An 18,884-nucleotide genomic window follows, 5' to 3' on the forward strand; every position below is an offset into this window, starting at 1 on the left:
CCTCATAAGGGTCAGAACCTGCCAAAATGCATGTTCTGACTCCTGCAGCTCTCCTCCGGAAGGACTAGCAGTGAAGTCTCCTGTCCCCAAAGGCTCTTCTTGGGGAGACTCGCGGACTTTCTCCGAGTGACTGGCTGGCTCCATTCTAAGTCATGACGAGGACTTCGGTACTGTCTTGGAGTCCTTCGACTCCCTCTTGGGAGGGATGCAGGACTCCAACAACGACGGAGGTAGGCTCTTCTCCGCCCCTACCCGAGAAGACTTTCCAGCGCGAGGTGAGGTTTCCCTCATTGGTGCGATGGGGGAATGTCTCGACTCACGTGACTCCCCTGAGGACGTGTAATCCTCGTCCGAAGGGGAGGGAGAAAAAGTCGGGGGGGGGAGGGGGCCTGCCTATAAGGCTTACGAGGAGACAGCTTAGTCCTCGGAGAAGTCACCGCATCCGAAACTCCTCTTTTTCTCTTCAGGGGAGTAGACGCAGCCAAGGATTTGTGGCCCAAATCAGAGAGAACATGCTTGACCGCCTGCATGACCGCTCTGATAAGTACCCTAAACCAAGGCTGCTGGCTGATGGCTGCGCTATCAGACACTCCCTCTGGAGGGACAGGGATCGAACGATCCCTGGGAGAAGTTTCCATAGGGGGTTCGCCTGTTAAGAAAAAGAAGACAAAGAAGAAATGTCCCTGGACCTTTCAGGTTCGCCTGTAAAGAAAAAGAAGACAAAGAAGAAATGTCCCTGGACCTTTCTGGAACCTTCCCCCCTACCGGCGAGCGCGCTGCGGGGGGGGGGGGGGGGGGGGGGGGTGCGGCGGTGGCAGCCTTGCTGTGCGTTGTCTTGCAGCCTCGCGCATGGGAGGATATTGGCGATCGCGCTGGGGAGCGTGTTGGCACTCGCGCGAGGGAGAATACCAGGGGTCGCACGCAGGAGACTGCTGGCACGCATGCGCGGGGGAGACTGATGGCGCGCGTGCATGCGCGCGGGAGACTGCTGATGCGCGCGCGCGAGGGTGATTGCGAGGGCGAACGATGGCGCGTAGGAGCATGCGCAGGAGACGTCGGAGAGTGTGTAGGAAGATGTTTGCGAGCTCGCGCGCGCAAGGGTGAATGTTCGCACGGGCGTGCATGATCAGGATGAAGAGCCTGTGCGGGCGAGAGATCGTGCATCCCAGATGTCATCGGGCGCGCGCGCAAGGGAGATATCTCTTGCACGGAGGTGCGCAGCTGGAACCTGCACTTGTTGGCATGCCTCTTGTGGGCGCACATCAGGCTGGTGATGCGTTGCTGCTCTGGGAGATGGGCGTGGGCGCGTGTAGGTGAATGCGCGCGTTGGCGAGCGCTGGTGAGTAGGGGAAGTGCTAAAATTCCCTACCACACCCAGATCCGAAGATCGTGGGCGCACAGGAGATCGTTGGCGCGGAGAGCGCTGACGCGTTGGTGAATGCTGGCGTGCAGGAGAGCGCTGGCACGCATGGCACACAATAGATCGAAGGCACGCAGTGGAGAGCAGGTGAGCTTTATCAGGAACCTCGGCAGCAGGTGAGCGCTGGCGCGCTAACTCAGGAACGGCAGCAGCAGGTGAGCGCTGACGCGCTATCTCCGAAACCTCAGTGAGGTCAGGAGAACGTTGGCGCGCATGCTTAGCATGGCGCGTAAGGGACGTTTGCGCTAATTGGCGCGTACGCCCTTGTTGCCCCAAAGGGACCGGTGCCTGTTTTTTGAAAACAGGTTTGGTTGGCGCATAAAGCGCATCAGCAGCCAGGAACGGCGACGACAGGTCAGCAGGTCTGACGGGTGGAAGGTCGGCGTGCCCTTTGTAAGGACGACCTTCCACCGTAGGGGACCGCGAACGATCCGCAGAGGTGTCCAGGGTAGTAGCAGGAACAGTCGGAGATCGATGACGAGGCTCCTCTGCGGCAGACTGCAACGGTGATGGTGAACCGAAGAGGCACCTCCTCACCGTCTTATAAGGCGAAGGAAGGCGAGCCATACGACGTATACGCCCTCTGGTTGCCGTTGGGTCAGCAAGCTGACCTTCAGCAGTCCTCCGAAGAGGAGTCTCTGTGAGTGAACTCCCCCGAGGGAGAGAATCACCGGCAGGTGATACTGTTGGACTTAGTTTCTCCCTCGTATGTTGTGCAGGACCGGGAGAAACTAAGCCTTCAGCTACTGCGGGTTTAGAAGTTGCAGAGGTATTAGGAGATACCGCATTGGATACCAGAGGATCGACCTCTGCCAAAGTCGGCGATTGCTTGACAGCGGCACCCAACCGGATGATGTCAATCAAGGCTTCCTTGGAGTGCGAACCCTCAAGCCCCAAGGAAGACCAAAGCTGGAATAAATCAGTTACATTAACATTTAAATCCTCCCCTGGGAGAAGAGGTGGAGCTGCCTCTCAAGGGGAGGCAACGCCATCTCTCGAACCCCGAGGTCGGGAAAAAGAACTACGGTCTACGCTACCACTCAACCGTCTCTCGAAAGAAACTGATCGAGTGGGAGCTTCGGAGGAGGTTTGGGCAGTGGAAGAAGAGTCCTTGGGATTTTCTCCTTTCAAAGAAATCTTCGAAGGAGCAATATCCCGCCTGGACTTCTTCTTCCGTCACCGAGAAAACCTCTTCCACTGGGAGGTAGACCACTCCCTGCACTCACCACACTTATTGCTACTATCACACCGTTGGCCCCTACAGTAAGCACAAAGGGTGTGAGGGTCCGTCTCGACCGCCGACAGAAATGTACCACAAGGTCGGTGGGGTAATCCAGAACATTTGCGCATTTTCGCAGAGGCCAACTTCACATACAAACCTGTAGGAGAGAAAGCAAAAAGACATTAATAGCTGTCAGAGAGGCGAGGGTGAGGGCGGACACGTCCGACTACCACCCGAGCCGAGAGCAAAGTGAGCTCAAGCACAGGTGTGTGTGAGGGGGGGGGGGGGGGAAGCAAGCTACCCTCCCTACCCCCCACTAACTAGCGGTGGGGTAGTAAACCCTCGTTAAAATTCTAATGGCTCGTCATTTCAGCTACGCCGAACGTAATAACCCCTATTAAACAGCGTGGTTTGTATGTCAGTTACGGAACAAACTAGTATTTTCTCCCTGTGCCACTGAGTAGTTCTTGCAAAACACTAAGGTTGCTACAACACTAATTATGACAACTTATGACATGAGTCTTGGGGGGGACCTAAGTTGATGCTTCTCACAAAGAATTGTATGCTCACATAATTATTTCCTGTAGCCAAAGAGAAATGTTGTTATTAGTTACTCCCTTCCTGTTTCGACCTGTACATAAAGACAAGTTAGGGATATTTGGACGAAAAGGTGAAGTCCTCTTTAGATAAAGACGGACTGCCCTTACAGGACAAAGTAAAAAAAACTTTCTGGATCATCAATTACCTTCTTGATTGCTGAAATTGTAAAGGAGTCAATTCAGTTATCATTAATCGATGGATTTTGGGTCTTAGCTATGTATTCTGGTACGAATGAAAATGACAGATCTTTCCACCCCTTGGTGCGACACTAAATGTAATAAATAATGTAGCTTGTTCACTCTGATGATACTAGAGGTAGGAGGAACATTGTCTTCAATGTTAGATCTCTGATTGTTACTTTGCGGAGTGATTCATATGGTGGTAACTTTAGGGATCTCACAACTTTTACCACACTCCTAGGCTGGGATTTGAGTTCCCAAGGTGGGCAAGACTGCTCGAAACTCTTGATCAAAGCCAAAAGTTCCCATGAGGAGAAAAGGTCAATTCTCTTCTGTCAAAAGACCTGACTCCAGGCTGAGCAATAGCCTTTTATTGCAGAGACTGAGAAGTTTCTCCTTCCGTAGAAAAACTAAAGTCTACAATCAGTGGTATAGTACCCTTGAGTGGAACTGCGTGGGAGGGTTATTTGCATTACTTCAATTACAGTACAAACTAGACGGGCACTCAGTAGAGCGCAGACCTCCGCCCCGGCAAGTTATTTCTCGACATTGACCTTTGACCTTAACATGCATTGACGTGCATTTTTATGCACGCATATGAACCAAGTTTGAAGTCTCGGTGACAACGATGTCCAAATTATGGCTGATTAGGTGAATTGGACATTTTGCTTGACTGTGACCCTGACCATCCAAAATTTAATATTTTCTACCTTTTTACATAACAGTTGATCCTTGCAAGTTTCCTTATTCTACAATTAAAATTGTTGCCAGAATGCTGTTCACAAAAAAACTTGCACACATACAAACAAACACACACACAGGGGGTAAAGCATAACCTACTTCCAACTTCGTTGGCAGAGGTAATTAATCATTTACCTCGGTTTTTACTCAGCCAAGGCTCACTTCAACTGCAATTTAACATTATTTACTTGCTCTTCTTGTTTTGGCAAGCGATATGTTGCACTACACATATCTGCCTCGAGAGGGAATATTTTGCCATTATTTATGACTTTCAGATGAACAACTTACTTTGTAAATATAAATAAACATCAGTACTGCTGTACTCCTATTATTTTAAGTCACTGAAATCAAAATCGGCGGGGCAACTTCTGCCTTTTTTTGCGGAAGACAGGACGGATCATTCCGCCGGAAACATGCTTCACATCACCAATCATATACTTTTCACAAGGGCCTGGGAAGTCATCGAGCAGTCTTTCTTCTTTGAAAATATAAATAATTCCTTAAGGAATGTGACTAAGTTCATAATAACATGAATTTGGAGTTTCTTGAGGTAAGCAAATTCATCAAGAATATAAAACATGCTGTCATCTTCACCTCTAGGAAGCTTAAAAACTAGGGTCGACACACTAAACTTCATGCCTATATTGACTACGTTACATTTTGAATTATTGTCTTCTGATTCAATGAAAACAATGCCCTCGGGAAATGGTACAGGTAAGTGAGGTCTTATCGAGTCATTTCAAATTAGCAGCATCTACTAATCATCTGACATTAGCAGCAAATTATTATTATTATTATTATTATTATTATTAAATGCCAAGCTACAACCCTAGTTGGAAAAGCAGGATGCTATAAGCCCAGGGGCCCCAACAGGGAAAATAGCCCAGTGAGGAGAGGAAATAAAGAAAAAGAAAATATTTGAAGTATAGTAACAACATTGAAATAAATATTTCCTATAAAAACTATAAAAACTTTAACAAAACAAGAGGAAGTGAAACTAGATAGAAGTGTGCCCGAGTGTACCCTCAAGCAAGAGAACTCTAACCCAAGAAAGTGGAAGACCATGGTACAGGGGCTATGGCACTATCCAAGACTAAAGAACACTGGTTTGATTTTGGAGTCTCCTTCTCCTAGAAGAGCTGCTTACCATAGCTGAAGAGTCTCTTCTACTCTTACCAAGTCACTGAACAATTAGAGTACAGTAGTTAACCCCTTTGGTGAAGAAGAATTGTTTGGCAATCTCAGTGTTGTCAGGTGTATGAGGACAGAGGAGAATCTGTAAAGAATAGGCCAGACTATTCGGTGTCTCTGTAGGCAAGGGGAAAAAACCGTAACCAGAGAGAAGGGTTTTATATAGTACTGTCTGGCCAGTCAAAGGACCCCATAACTCTGGCGGTAGTATCTCAACGGGCGGTTAATGCCCTGGCCAATTACAGGAACTAAAGAGTGAAAGAATCGTAGCAAGGGAAAGACTTCAGACTTGCAAAATTTTACGGTATGAGGAGTTTAAAAAAAAATCCTAATCGTTCAAGTAAGGGCACATGTATATTGTGGTCTAATTCTATAAACAATTGCGAGATGGTTGAAAATAGGGGAGTATGTTTGCCCCCAAATGGCATCCAGGTTGTAAGGTTAAGGGAAAATAGGAAATCAAAAAATGTTATTTTGATAATAAAATAAATTTTTGAATATACTTACCCGGTGATTATAATAGCTGCAACTCTGTTGCTCGACAGAAAAACTCTACGGAAAAATTCGCCAGCGATCGCTACACAGGTAGGGGGTGTACTCAACAGCGCCATCTGTCGTTCAGATACCCATTACTCATTGTAAACAAAGAACTCAATTTTCTCCTCGGTCCACTGTGTCTCTATTGGGGAGGAAGGGAGGGTCCTTTAATTTATAATCACCGGGTAAGTATATTCAAAAATTTATTTTATTATCAAAATAAAATTTTTCAATATTTAACTTAGCCGGTGATTATAATAGCTGATTCACACCCAGGGGGGTGGGTAGAGACCAGCAAAATATGTTTACATCATATGAGCTAAGAATTTTTATTTCATTTTAGAAGTTATCAAAATAACTAAACAAAATAAATAGGTACCTGGTAAGGAAGTCGACTTGAACAATTACTCTGCCTTTTTAAGTACGTCTTCCTTACGGAGCCTCACGATCCTCTTAGGATGCTGAGCGACCCCTAGGAGCTGAAGTATCAAGGGTTGCAACCCATACAACAGGACCTCATCAAAACCTCTAATCTAGGCGCTTCTCAAGAAATGACTTTGACCACCCGCCAAATCAACTAGGATGCGAAAGGCTTCTTAGCCTTCCGGACAACCCAAAAACAACAATAAAAACATTTCAAGAGAAAGATTAAAAAGGTTATGGAATTAGGGAATTGTAGTGGTTGAGCCCTCACCCACTACTGCACTCACTGCTACGAATGGTCCCAGAGTGTAGCAGTTCTCGTAAAGAGACTGGACATCCTTAAGATAAAAAGACACGAACACTGACTTGCTTTTCCAATAGGTTGCGTCGATTATACTTTGCAGAGATCTATTTTGTTTAAAGGCCACGGAAGTTGCGACAGCTCTAACTTCGTGTGTCCTTACCTTCAGCAAAGCTTGGTCTTCCTCATTCAGATGGGAATGAGCTTCTCGTATTAACAGTCTGATAAAATAGGATAAAGCATTCTTTGACATAGGCAAAGATGGTTTCTTAACTGAACACCATAAAGCTTCAGACGGGCCTCGTAAAGGTTTAGTTCGTTTTAAATAGAACTTAAGAGCTCTTACAGGGCATAAGACTCTTTCTAGTTCATTTCCAACCATACGATAAGCTTGGAATATCGAACGATTTTGGCCAAGGTCGAGAAGGCAGCTCGTTTTTGGCTAGTAAACCAAGTTGTAGAGAACATGTAGCCGTTTCAGATGAGAATCCGATGTTCTTGCTGAAGGCATGAATCTCACTGACTCTTTTAGCTGTGGCTAAGCATACCAGGAAAAGAGTCTTTAAGGTGAGATCTTTCAGGGAGGCTGATTGTAGCGGCTCGAACCTGTCTGACATAAGGAATCTTAGTACCATGTCTAAATTCCAACCAGGGGTAACCAAACGACGCTCCTTCGTGGTCTCAAAAGACTTAAGGAGGTCCTGTAGATCTTTATTGTTGGAAAGATCTAAGCCTCTGTGACGGAAGACTGATGCCAACATGCTTCTGTAACCCTTGATAGTGGGAGCTGAAAGAGATCGTTCTTTCCTCAGATATAAGAGGAAGTCAGCTATTTGAGTTATAGAGGTACTGGTCGAGGATACGGATACTGACTTGCACCAGTTTCGGAAGATTTCCCACTTCGATTGGTAGACTCTAAGGGTGGATGTTCTCCTTGCTCTAGCAATCGCTCTGGCTGCCTCCTTCGAAAAGCCTCTAGCTCTCGAGAGTCTTTCGATAGTCTGAAGGCAGTCAGACGAAGAGCGTGGAGGCCTTGGTGTACCTTCTTTACGTGTGGCTGACGTAGAAGGTCCACCCTTAGGGGAAGTGTTCTGAGAACGTCTACTAGCCATCGAAGTACCTCGGTGAACCATTCTCTCGCGGGCCAGAGGGGAGCAACTAGCGTCAACCTTGTCCCTTCGTGAGAGGCGAACTTCTGCAGTACCTTGTTGACAATCTTGAACGGAGGGAATGCATATAGATCTAGATGTGACCAATCTAGGAGAAAGGCATCTATATGAACTGCTGCTGGGTCCGGGATTGGTGAGCAAAAAATTGGGAGCCTCTTAGTCATCGAGGTTGCGAAGAGATCTATGGTTGGCTGGCCCCAGGTGGCCCAAAGTCTCTTGCATACATCCTTGTGGAGGGTCCATTCTGTTGGAATTATTTGTCCCTTCCGACTGAGACAATCTGCCATGACATTCAAGTTGCCTTGGATGAACCTCGTTACTAGTGATATGTTTAGACCTTTTGACCAGGTGAGGAGGTCCCTTGCGATCTCGTACAACGTCAGAGAGTAGGTCCCTCCTTGCTTGGAGATGTACGCCAAAGCCGTGGTGTTGTCCGAGTTCACCTCCACCACTTTGCCTTGAAGGAGAGACCTGAAGCTTTTCCAGGCCAGACGTACTGCCAGTAGCTCCTTGCAGTTGAAATGCATTGTCCTTTGACTCGAGTTCCATATTCCCGAGCATTCCCGACCGTCTAATGTCGCACCCCAGCCTACGTCCGATGCGTCCGAGAAGAGAACGTGGTTGGGAGTCTGAACAGCCAGGGGAAGACCCTCTCTTAGGTTGATATTGTCCTTTCACCAAGTCAGACAAGACTATCTTTTCGGAAACCGGGATCGAGACCGCTTCTAGCGTCTTGTCCTTTTTCCAGTGAAAAGCTAGATGATATTGAAGAGGACGGAGGTGTAGTCTTCCTAGTGACACAAATTGATCCACGGATGACAGTGTCCCTACCAGACTCATCCACAGCCTGACTGAGCAGCGTTCCTTCTTCAGCATCTTCTGGATGGATAGCAGGGCTGGGGGCTGATCGTCTTGTTCTTCAGCAACGTCCTCATCAGAGGGTTCCTCATCCGAAACTGATGAGGAAACGGCAACGGAGTGGGCAACGTCTGGCTCGCTGAATCCGGTCGCACTGGTGGATGCGTGACGGAGCCGGACGCAATATCATGGAACTGCTGCACAGTCTGTGAACTGTCAACAACCATGGGTGCGCGAGGAAGCACAGCGTCAACCCGAGACTGTCTAGACCGTCTGGGTTGTGCAGTCAACACCCTACCGGGTTGCTGAGGTTGACGCACTGCGTCAAAACAAGTCACCTCTGCTGGTTGTTGAACGTCCTGAACGTCAACAACCACCTCCGAGCTTCGCTTAACGTCAACGTGCGGCTGGCAACCCACACTGGGTCGCATCGGTGGAGGAACCACCTCAACTGGCAGACGCGAGTAGGATACCTCAGCGTCAACAGGGCGCACAACCGACCGGTTGGAAGGTTGTTGGCCAGAAGGTTCTTCTCCGCATTTAAGTCCTCTATCAAGGACGCAAGCTTGGACTGCATGTCTTGCAGCAAAGCCCATTTAGGGTCTACGGGAGCAGGTGTGGCAACAGACGGGGTTAGCGACTGAGGCGGAACCGTTTACCATCCCTGAAAGCCTTGTTATGCATGACATAATAGTACAGCAAAACTTCAAAGGCTCGACAACAGCTGTGAAGTTGACCTGTAAACAACTTGGAGCGTCTCCTGGCTAGGCGCCAGGGCGAGTCTACCAGAATTGAGAAGTCTATCTGGGCAGAGGCATGAACTCCCAAGCCGAGAACTTCTCTCGTGTCCTATCAGACTCTCGCTCTATAAACCAGTTTAAAAGAAGGGAAAGCAAAGGCTGTATCCCCCAAACTCCTCCTGGTGAAAAACCAGTCGCCTAGCCAAAGTAACGCTCTCTAGGAGAGCGAGAGAGCACTAGCTTAAAAACAACGGCTTCGAAGTAGCTAGGCCTAGTGTAAGCTCTGATGTTTAGGCGAACGAGGAGCAGCAGTTACAAAAAGATCCGGACGAAGATCCTTAAAAAAATCATCATGATTTAATAAAAGTCCATAGGAGGCTAAGCAGCTTTAGGCTCCTCTCCATCTGACAGAGTCCTCAAGGGAATATCAGTAGGAGGGAGAACAGCAACTTCCTCAGCTACAGGAACCTTGTCCGATAAAAGCCGAGTCTCTCACTGGTGCATTAGTAGCGGACCAGAACGCAACGTCATGTAACTGCTTGACAGTCTGTGAACTGTCAACCACAACAGGTGCGTGAGGACGCACAGCGTCCACTCGAGACTGCTTTGACTGCCTAGACTGAGCAGTCAAAACAACTCTAGAATGCGGAGGTTGACGCACAGCGTCAAAACAAGTCAACTCCGATTGCTAGTGAACGTCTTGAACGTCAACAGGAGCATCAGCCAGTGGCCTAACGTCCAAATGCGGCTGAAAAACCACACGAGACCGCATCGAGTGTGGTTCTAAACAACCTGACTGACGTGACTAAGCTACGCCAACGTCAACAGTAAGCACAAAGGAACGTTAGGTTGGCTGAAAGCCAGGATATCGATGAGATAAACGGCTAGACTCAACGGACTAATCGGCAGAATAGTCTTCCATAAGGGAGGCAAGCATATACTGCATGTTTTGCCATACAACCCCTTAAGGATCAACGGAAATGGTTGTGGTAATAGACGAGGGTAACGTCTGTGACCGCAACACTTTGCCTACAAAAAAAAGACTCTCGGAGTCTGTGTTACGCTTTTGTTAGGCGGCGAGCAGTTATCCGATGACTGCATAGGGTCAGAGCTGTCCTAATGGCTGTAACCAGGACGCTGGACCTGTCCTGAAAGGACTGACTTTCGCTTAAGGGCTCGAAACCTTGTGACAGGTTTCTTATGCGAAAAGCCTACGGATGGCGAGGAGAAACAACGTCTCTCTCGTCTTATGGTAGGGGAGATCTTGGTAAGATACACCCGATACCATAGAGGGAACACGTCTGTTCGTTGATCAAGGCCTCTCGAACCCATAAGTCGTTTGACATTACTTCTCCCCTGGGCTTGGGAGCTTGTAAGAGGTCCCGGACTAGGTGAACGACAGGCACGAACAGACGAACCCTCGGACGCAACACTGTAACACTTTGCGCCTCGGACGCAACACTGTAACACTTTGCGCATATCACTTTATCACTTCGATTTTCTGTTTTGCACTTATTTCTACCTGAAACACGCAATTCTACCCTTCATTGAAAGGTAGTAATTGCGAAATTAGTCGTATAATGCAAGCTCATAATACCAGCAAAAAACAGAAAACATATTTTAATATAAAAAGAAAAATCAGTGGCTGGGAAAGAGACTAAACACTAGTTCATATAACTACGTTTTCAATCTCTCACCGCACATAGCCTGGGGACGAGAATAAAAACCTAAAAACGTTTTATCCTTCCTCCCCGTACAGCGACTAGGGACGTGAGTAACACGAGAACAACGTTACCCGCTTGAACGGAACGTTTTCTCTCCTCTCTCTCCCTCCGTCTCTATCTCTCTCTCTCTTTCTCTCTTGATTTCGCACCTAAGAGAAGAGCCCAATTATATATCGTCAAAAAAACATGTTATTTGACTAAAGGAAAAAACTGAAAGGTTTTTCAAATAAAAAGTTCCTTTAAAATAGAATTTAAAACATTTAAGCTAAGAAAGAAAGAACAAAACGTCAGAATCGATTTACTCTTACTGCAAAGTGAAACCGTGATACACTCTCTCTCTATCGTAACGATAGAGCGCATGTTGAACGTCCTGAACGTCAACAACTGCGTAGCATAAATAAACTAAACGTTAGTTCATCTTTGAAAACAGTACGAAGACTATCAAAGAAATTCTTTCATAAAATATTACATTTAAAAAGTTTTAAATCCTTAGCTCTTTAAAAGCTAAAGACGATATAAAGGGCTCAACATTGATTAACTTCGGTTTCCAAGTTAGGACCGCCTACTCTCAGGAAAGGTCTATATAAACAAAGCATTAAAATTTATTTTTATATGTTTATAAAAAAAGGAAAGTTAATCGAAGAGGCCTAATAAAGGCGAAGAGATATAAAATATATAGAGGAAAAACTATAACGTGATAAGATAATTACTAAAAGCCTAAACACACTTCCGTCTAAGGGAAGGGTCGGCCATTTAAAAGTGAAAGAAAGTCCATACTCTCTTTGTCACCATAATTAAATCTATCCAAAACGAGTTCAAGTTTTAAGATGAAGATAAAACACCTGCATAGCGAAAGCTCAAAACTAGAATAGTGTACTTCACCAAATAGTTGTGAAAACAAATCCAGTTAGCAACAGCGAATTAGTAGGTCTTGCCCGACAGAGAGAAAATTTGAGTTCTTTGTTTACAATGAGTAATGGGTATCTGAACGACAGATGGCGCTGTTGAGTACACCCCCTACCTGTGTAGCGATCGCTGGCGAATTTTTCCGTAGAGTTTTTCTGTCGAGCAACAGAGTTGCAGCTATTATAATCACCGGCTAAGTTAAATATTGAAAAATTATAGTTATGGACAGAACAACATTTCGAACAGAAAAAAATTGTTTCCTTTAGTAAGAACTGTAATGTTTTTTCACTGAATTTGACCTTCATTTCAACAGCAAATAAACCAAAAATCCAATAGACCGTTTAAGATAGGGATATTTTTTTCTTTAGAAATCTAATGGTTTTTGCTCTGCCACGCACTCACAGAAAAAGAAAAACATCAAGCTCCTATGTACTGGCAAGCGGTATATGCTGAGCTGCACACTCAAACCCCATCGATTATCATTTCTTAGATAATTGTTTTTATTTGCAGTGAAAACAGGTGTCATTTTCAAAGAAAACAGATGGTTTTCGGAGCCTTTGTATATCAGTGGCCAATTCCTCCCGTGCATAGAAAATGGGAGCCTTTGTATATTAGCACCCAGTTCCTCCCGCGTGGATGAAAAATGGACATTAACTAACTTAAAGTTTCCCCCCTAACCTAACCTACAAGTCGTGTCCTTACCTACTTACTTACCGGGGGGGGGAGGCTAACGGCCCCCGCCGACCCCCTTACACTGCCGTATTCTAAGTTAGTCATAATTATACATACAGGTGGCCGTTGTCATACATACACCTCAAAAAATGGACACACTAAACTTTCCCCACCTAACCTAACCTACAAGCCATGTCCTTACCTACTAGCCTATCGGGGGGGACTAATGCCCACCTGCGACTGCAACTCTCACTGCCGTATTTTAAGTCTACCGTCTTCATACATACAGGTGGCCGCTATCATACATACACCCTCGTTTTACAATAGAAAACGTTTTTTTTAGTAGAAAAGCTTTTTCCATCCACAACTATAATAAAATCGAAGTTTTACCAATATTTCAGACTACAGAATCCATAGATAGTTCTCGGCAACTTAGACTCGAGGTTGCTCCCTAGCTTAGGTTATATACCTTATGTAGTGAAATCTGCCAAACCCTCCACAACTGGGCCATTACATTTTCGAAATTTTTACAATATCAAGATTGTTTTAATGTGGCAATTTAAGGATAGACTAACTCGACTTTACCTATCCTAAGACCGCTGGCCTATTCTTGTTCAATCTTGTAGGCTAAAAGGATTAGCCTACCGTAAGGTACGACCTTACCTGTCGATATGCTTCTTTCCATGGTGGAGCTCGTCCTCTCGCATTTTTGTAAAGTTTCTTGTGCATCATCCTTCTCTCTAACAAATTTTTGGGACTAGACTCCATGACAGTGACAGTAGTGGCCTAAATAAACAAACAGATACTTATAAGGACTTTTGAGCTTATCTCTCCTTCCTTCGTCTGACAATCGTCTCTGTTGAAGCTAGCTAATGTCCGTCAGCGTACGAACTGGACGTTTAAAAACACCATTTAGAGAGAACCAACATTAATTAATCAACTAGTATTTTCTTTACGACTAAACTCCCATTATTAAAATTAGCTGATTTACCATTATCAATTGAATAAAGGTGCTATTACTAATTACATAAATGCTTCACCATTTGAATGATGAAAATAGTTTGCTAGCTTTCGTAAATGGTTGTAAAGCCCTTAAAACATACGACGGCAAGAAAAAATTCAATTTTCCACGAAGGGATTTGCCCTTACATAATTTAGGAAAAATAGTAATGGGATATATCTATCCGAGATACCTAGAACAAACTACTCCTGACTTAAAGTTTCAATTAATTTCAAAGATGTAAGAATTTGGGGAAAATTCTACTTGCATAATTCTATTTGGTGTTACTTTTTTGTTTCATTTTATTTTATTCTAAGGTAACGGAAGGAAACCTTATGCACTACAGGGCATACAAGATCTGTTTGTTATAGACTTCTTAGGGGTCTAAGAGTATGACACAGTAGGCCTATATTCTGCGTTTATTGTCAAATTCACATTATTAAACCACTGCTGTATTGCTACCCTTTAAGTAATCCGTTCCAATTTCTATTTGTTTCATAATTGAAAAAAAAAAAATCATTCCAAATTATTCCGTTTGTACATTTTCTAGTGATTTTGGGGGAAATTTCGGTTGGGTTTCATATATTGTAAACGTAGATTGACCTATATATATATATATATATATATATATATATATATATATATATATATATATATATATATATATATATATATGTATGTATAGCCTTTTAGTGCACTTATAATGAATTGGTCGTCGACAAGTGTGCACCTTAACGAATGTACGCTAAGCAAACAAACCCTCTTAATTAACCAACGTCTAATTTTACTGAATATCCAATGCCACCTTGAAACTGTTGTAACAAGTGTTACTCATGTTAAGTAATGTCGGTCTAAATATACATTGATAAGGAAGTTTAAAATTCCTTCTGTGACACAACAGCACCGGTCCCGGCTTCGTTCACTGTCAGTTGAAGAAAAATCCCTCATCATTTCTTATATTAGATTTTTTCTTCATATTTGTTTCTTTGTTAATGGATTGAGATCATTTAAACGAACATTCGTGTGTTTGAATAAAGCCAAGACATGAGTGAAAATGTGGAGAATATAAGTGGAAAGAGCAATAAGAAATTTCAGACATCTGCCAATGAAGTTGTCAAAATTTTGTATAAGTCTACGGACAAAGCTTTCCCTTTTCATGTGTTGACCGTGAATGAATTTACTGCATAATAACAATAACAACCAGACTCATGATCTTGATCCAGATAACCTCCTAAACATTGTTAAAATTTGGTGAAAATTCGCCAAGAAGTTTTGACGTAATCCTGTTAACAAACAGATAAATAAATAAATGCAGGTAATTTTATAACCTCCTTGGCGGAAGTGATAAATGGTCACCGAGCCTAAAGCAGACATTACTGAAAGAGCAGTATATGCATGTTAATGGCATTAGCTCAGCGTGGATCCAGGGAGAGCTACAAGAAACATCCCGTCTCAAAATTGTAAATGTGGAACAAGTGGTCCTAGATGAGGATGAACTTATTCCCTTGTTAGACGGATCTAAGGAATTTGACCATGTGGCCAGGCACCGGGGGCGGGGAGGCCTATCACCCTGTGTGAAAACCCTGCGTCTGCACCAAAAAGTAAATGTTAAAAGGACGAACGTCAAAAGGGAAGAAGGCTAAAAAGCAATATTCATAAATACTTCGACAAACATATGGGCAAAAGACATCACAGATACTTACACAATTAGCCTATATGGACAAATTCGTAAAGTTACAGGCAGACGAAGGCAGTTGCTTCGGTAATACTAGAGGGGTTCAGGAGCCACATCAATTTTGAGTTTCTCGAGCTATTTTTTTTTTTTTTTTATCAATTTGTATTCGTCCTAACCATACTCCTAGTTACAGATGGTCACAAATGGTTGGAGCCAAGATGTATGTCTACTGTAAGTTCTAGATCTTTCAAATATGCTGTCCAAAGACTATATAACAAGCTCCAACTGGACATCCAAAAGACCGAAGATATTGAGGCTTTCGTGAAGAAATTGAAGACATTTGTTTTCTAAGTGCTTCGATAATGAGGATTTGACAAGTAATGACATATGCTGTGATACACGAAATACCTCACTTTACTTTGATGGCTGATTTTCCGGTCCCATACAGCAGGGGAACCCCACTCTCTACAGGGCCTCCACAATCGTTTTACCTTGCTCGTTCACAGTATTTAACGTTTCATTTTCAGCAGTAGCATATATACAATAAACTGCCCTTGTAGGTCCTGTAGTGTGTAGGGTTCCCCTGTGTGATATGATCAGGAAAGTAGCCATAAAAACTAAAATATTAAAGAAAAATATTAAAGGTCGAATGTTTGTATCACCTGTAGGAACAAAAATTTAGAAAATTGTCTGGAAAAGACCTAAAGAGTAAAGACAATTTTATCATGGCAAGATTACGTAGGTAAATTAAAACACCTTAAACATTAATAAAACATTTTATTTACACATAAAGCTACCTTAATTGAGAAAATAACATAGTAAAGTACAGAATTCATAGTAACTTACACAGTAACTTACATTGTACTTTCAGCAGACGCATCGTCTATGGAATGTAAATAAAAGCTATTATAATCAGAGTTATTTAGAATGCCTTAGCAACATCAACGTGTATATAACCATCAACTTTTACATTCCTTGTCACCACGTTCGGCGGTGTGAAGTTTAAATAATTCGAGTTACGTGTTCGGACACGTGGATCCTTAAACTAAAATAGCATTGTCACTCATTACAAATACATACGGAAATACTGAGAAATTACAATGATGAGACATTATAGACACAATGTGTGATGAATAAAAGTAATGAATAACAATAATAATAATATAAATTTCAGACTTATGTTTTATGTTTGCTCTTATTTTTATCTGTGGTGTGATTAATCTTTGATAAATATTTATTTACAGGATGATAGGAAGCATTATTATTTCATATATAAAACGGGAAGCTAGAAAGAACGATCACTTTCTTGGACTATAAATTGATTTTGTTTATGCGAAAACTTCATTTTTGCCTTTACTGCTAAATTTCATTAAACATATTGACTATTATGCTGATTAAATTCTAAAACATATATGCTACGCTCAAAATAATACACAGAAATGTATCATAAAATAGATTTCATACAGGATTTTCAACAGCTTTGAATAAATCCGGCCATGTAGATAAAATGCTTCTGGATTCAGTAGTCCGATGTCATAATAAATATGTACAAAAAGGAAATAAAATAGTGGTGACGTCATCGACAGACGAGGAAAGCTGAGAAGTCTCAGAAGAAAAAGGCACTTGTATAAAACTTTTGTTATCCTGGACACCACCACGAACGTATAACACTTAAACTTACGATTAAATTAAGACAAGTAAATTTCAGGTCATCGTGCTGCGTGAAGTTTCGCGACTCAAATCATTACCTTTGTCACAGCCATTGCCCAGATCTTTCAGAGAGACGGTTCTGGATGTTGTGAGAACCACTGAAGAAGATTAATTCTTTGTCTCTGATTTTTTTTATTAAAGTTCAATTGCGCAAATTAAGTTTCAATTCATGAAATATTATGTTATTGCCAGTTTTAGTTGTTATAAAAACAGTAAGAGATTATTTATCTTAATTAAAAACCTAATTTTTGCATTATTTACGCCAACGATGTTTCCATTATTAAAAAAATATTTCATTTACAAAACAGGTCAAACTAACATTTCCTGCAGAAAATTCCGAACCAAATAAATTGCCTTTTAGGCCTAGTTCATGCAAATGCCTGAACTTTAAACAACGTATTTTTTTGTACCGATTTGTACCAAAGTCTTCAAGCTTAATCTGATAAAAAGAATTAAGATTGCAAAGCTTAGCTATCTCTCGCCTTAAATTTGCTGAACACTATACCCTAGCAATATTCGACTCCCGTTTCCCTCCGCAAATGTTGAAAGCAAGATGCATCTTTTTTTATCGCGAACCCATATCATCGGGAAATACTGTAACTATGACGTCAATCTCCGGGCAACCTAGGTAGACAGTGCTGGAGCGAGGCGTGGCACTGACGAGGGGGAGTTGGGACGGGCCGGGGGCCATTAAGTCCCAATCATGGCAGCTGAAAAACTCGAGCCAGTTCCTACCTGTAGATGTCGCCTGGGGGGGAAAGAGTAGAACAATATAAATTATAAATTATGAAGCTGTTACTGTTTTTAGAATGATATATTGTTAATTTATTCTCATCATTTATTTATTTCCTTATTTCCTTTCCTCACTGGGCTATTTTTCCCTGTTGGAGCCCTTGGGCTTATAGCGTCTTGCTTTTCCAACTAGGGTTGTAGCTTGGCTAGTAATAATAATAATAATAATAATAATAATAATAATAATAACAAGTGAGCAAGTCCTGAACGCGGACATGGTCCTCGTAGAGGACATACCTCCGCCAAGGTGACCTAGAGCGCCATATGTCCTAGAATCATGAATTGATGTGACTTCGACCTTCACATGACCTTGACCTTCACGTGACCTTCAAGTGACCTTGACCTTCACGTGACCTTGACCTTCACATGACCTTGGCTTCAAGTGACCTTGATCTTCAAATGTACTTGACCTTCACGTGACCTTGACCTTCAGGTGACCTTGACCTTCACGTGACCTTGACCTTCACGTGACCTTGACCTTCAAGTGACCTGCTTGACTTTTGACCTTCAAGTGATCTTTGTTCATTTGCCACTGATACTTAATATGACATTGATATAATGCACCAATATGACCTTGACCTTTGACCTTTATAAATTTGAACATCACCCATGGGTTGCGCCTGGACTAGGACTTCCCTGTTGGCTTATGCAAAAGTCAGTGCTTTATTTCTGTCTCTTGATATGGCCACTTATGTCATAGTGACACCAGTGACCCCTGTGACCTTGACCTTGGGGTGACCTTGACCAAAATTTAATCAGTTCTTCCATACACATTGGGGAACTACTTGGCCAAGTTTGAAGTGATTCCGTGTAGAAATGTGGCCTCTACGTTGTCCACAGACAGACAGACAAACAGAGAAACAAACAAACAAACAAACAAACAAACAAACAAACAAACAAACCGAACCGAAAACATACCCTCCTGGCGGAGGTAATAATAATAATTTATATAGAAACATAGAAAGTGGAACATACAGTACTTGCTGGTTTAAACATTACCATATTTATGAAGACATACAGAAAG

The 18,884-nt window shown here is 43.1% G+C and overlaps 2 protein-coding genes across 2 annotated transcripts in view; both read right to left on the reverse strand.

Moving 5' to 3' along the window:
- LOC137627794 (RPA-interacting protein A-like) overlaps window positions 1–13,569 on the reverse strand; it is a 79,325-nt gene extending 65,756 nt beyond the window's left edge. Inside the window, 1 exon segment of the mRNA XM_068359150.1 lies at window positions 13,347–13,569. Within this exon segment, the coding sequence (XP_068215251.1) occupies window positions 13,347–13,451 (105 nt within the window). The 5' untranslated portion in view covers window positions 13,452–13,569.
- A 2,559-nt stretch (window positions 13,570–16,128) lies between these two features.
- Window positions 16,129–18,884, reverse strand: part of LOC137627514 (erythroferrone-like) — a 16,688-nt gene continuing 13,932 nt past the window's right edge. The window contains 1 exon segment of the mRNA XM_068358603.1: window positions 16,129–17,816. Coding sequence (XP_068214704.1) covers window positions 17,759–17,816 — 58 coding nt within the window. The 3' untranslated portion in view covers window positions 16,129–17,758.

Source organism: Palaemon carinicauda, chromosome 35 (assembly GCF_036898095.1).
Source record: "Palaemon carinicauda isolate YSFRI2023 chromosome 35, ASM3689809v2, whole genome shotgun sequence".
NCBI lineage: Eukaryota > Metazoa > Arthropoda > Malacostraca > Decapoda > Palaemonidae > Palaemon > Palaemon carinicauda.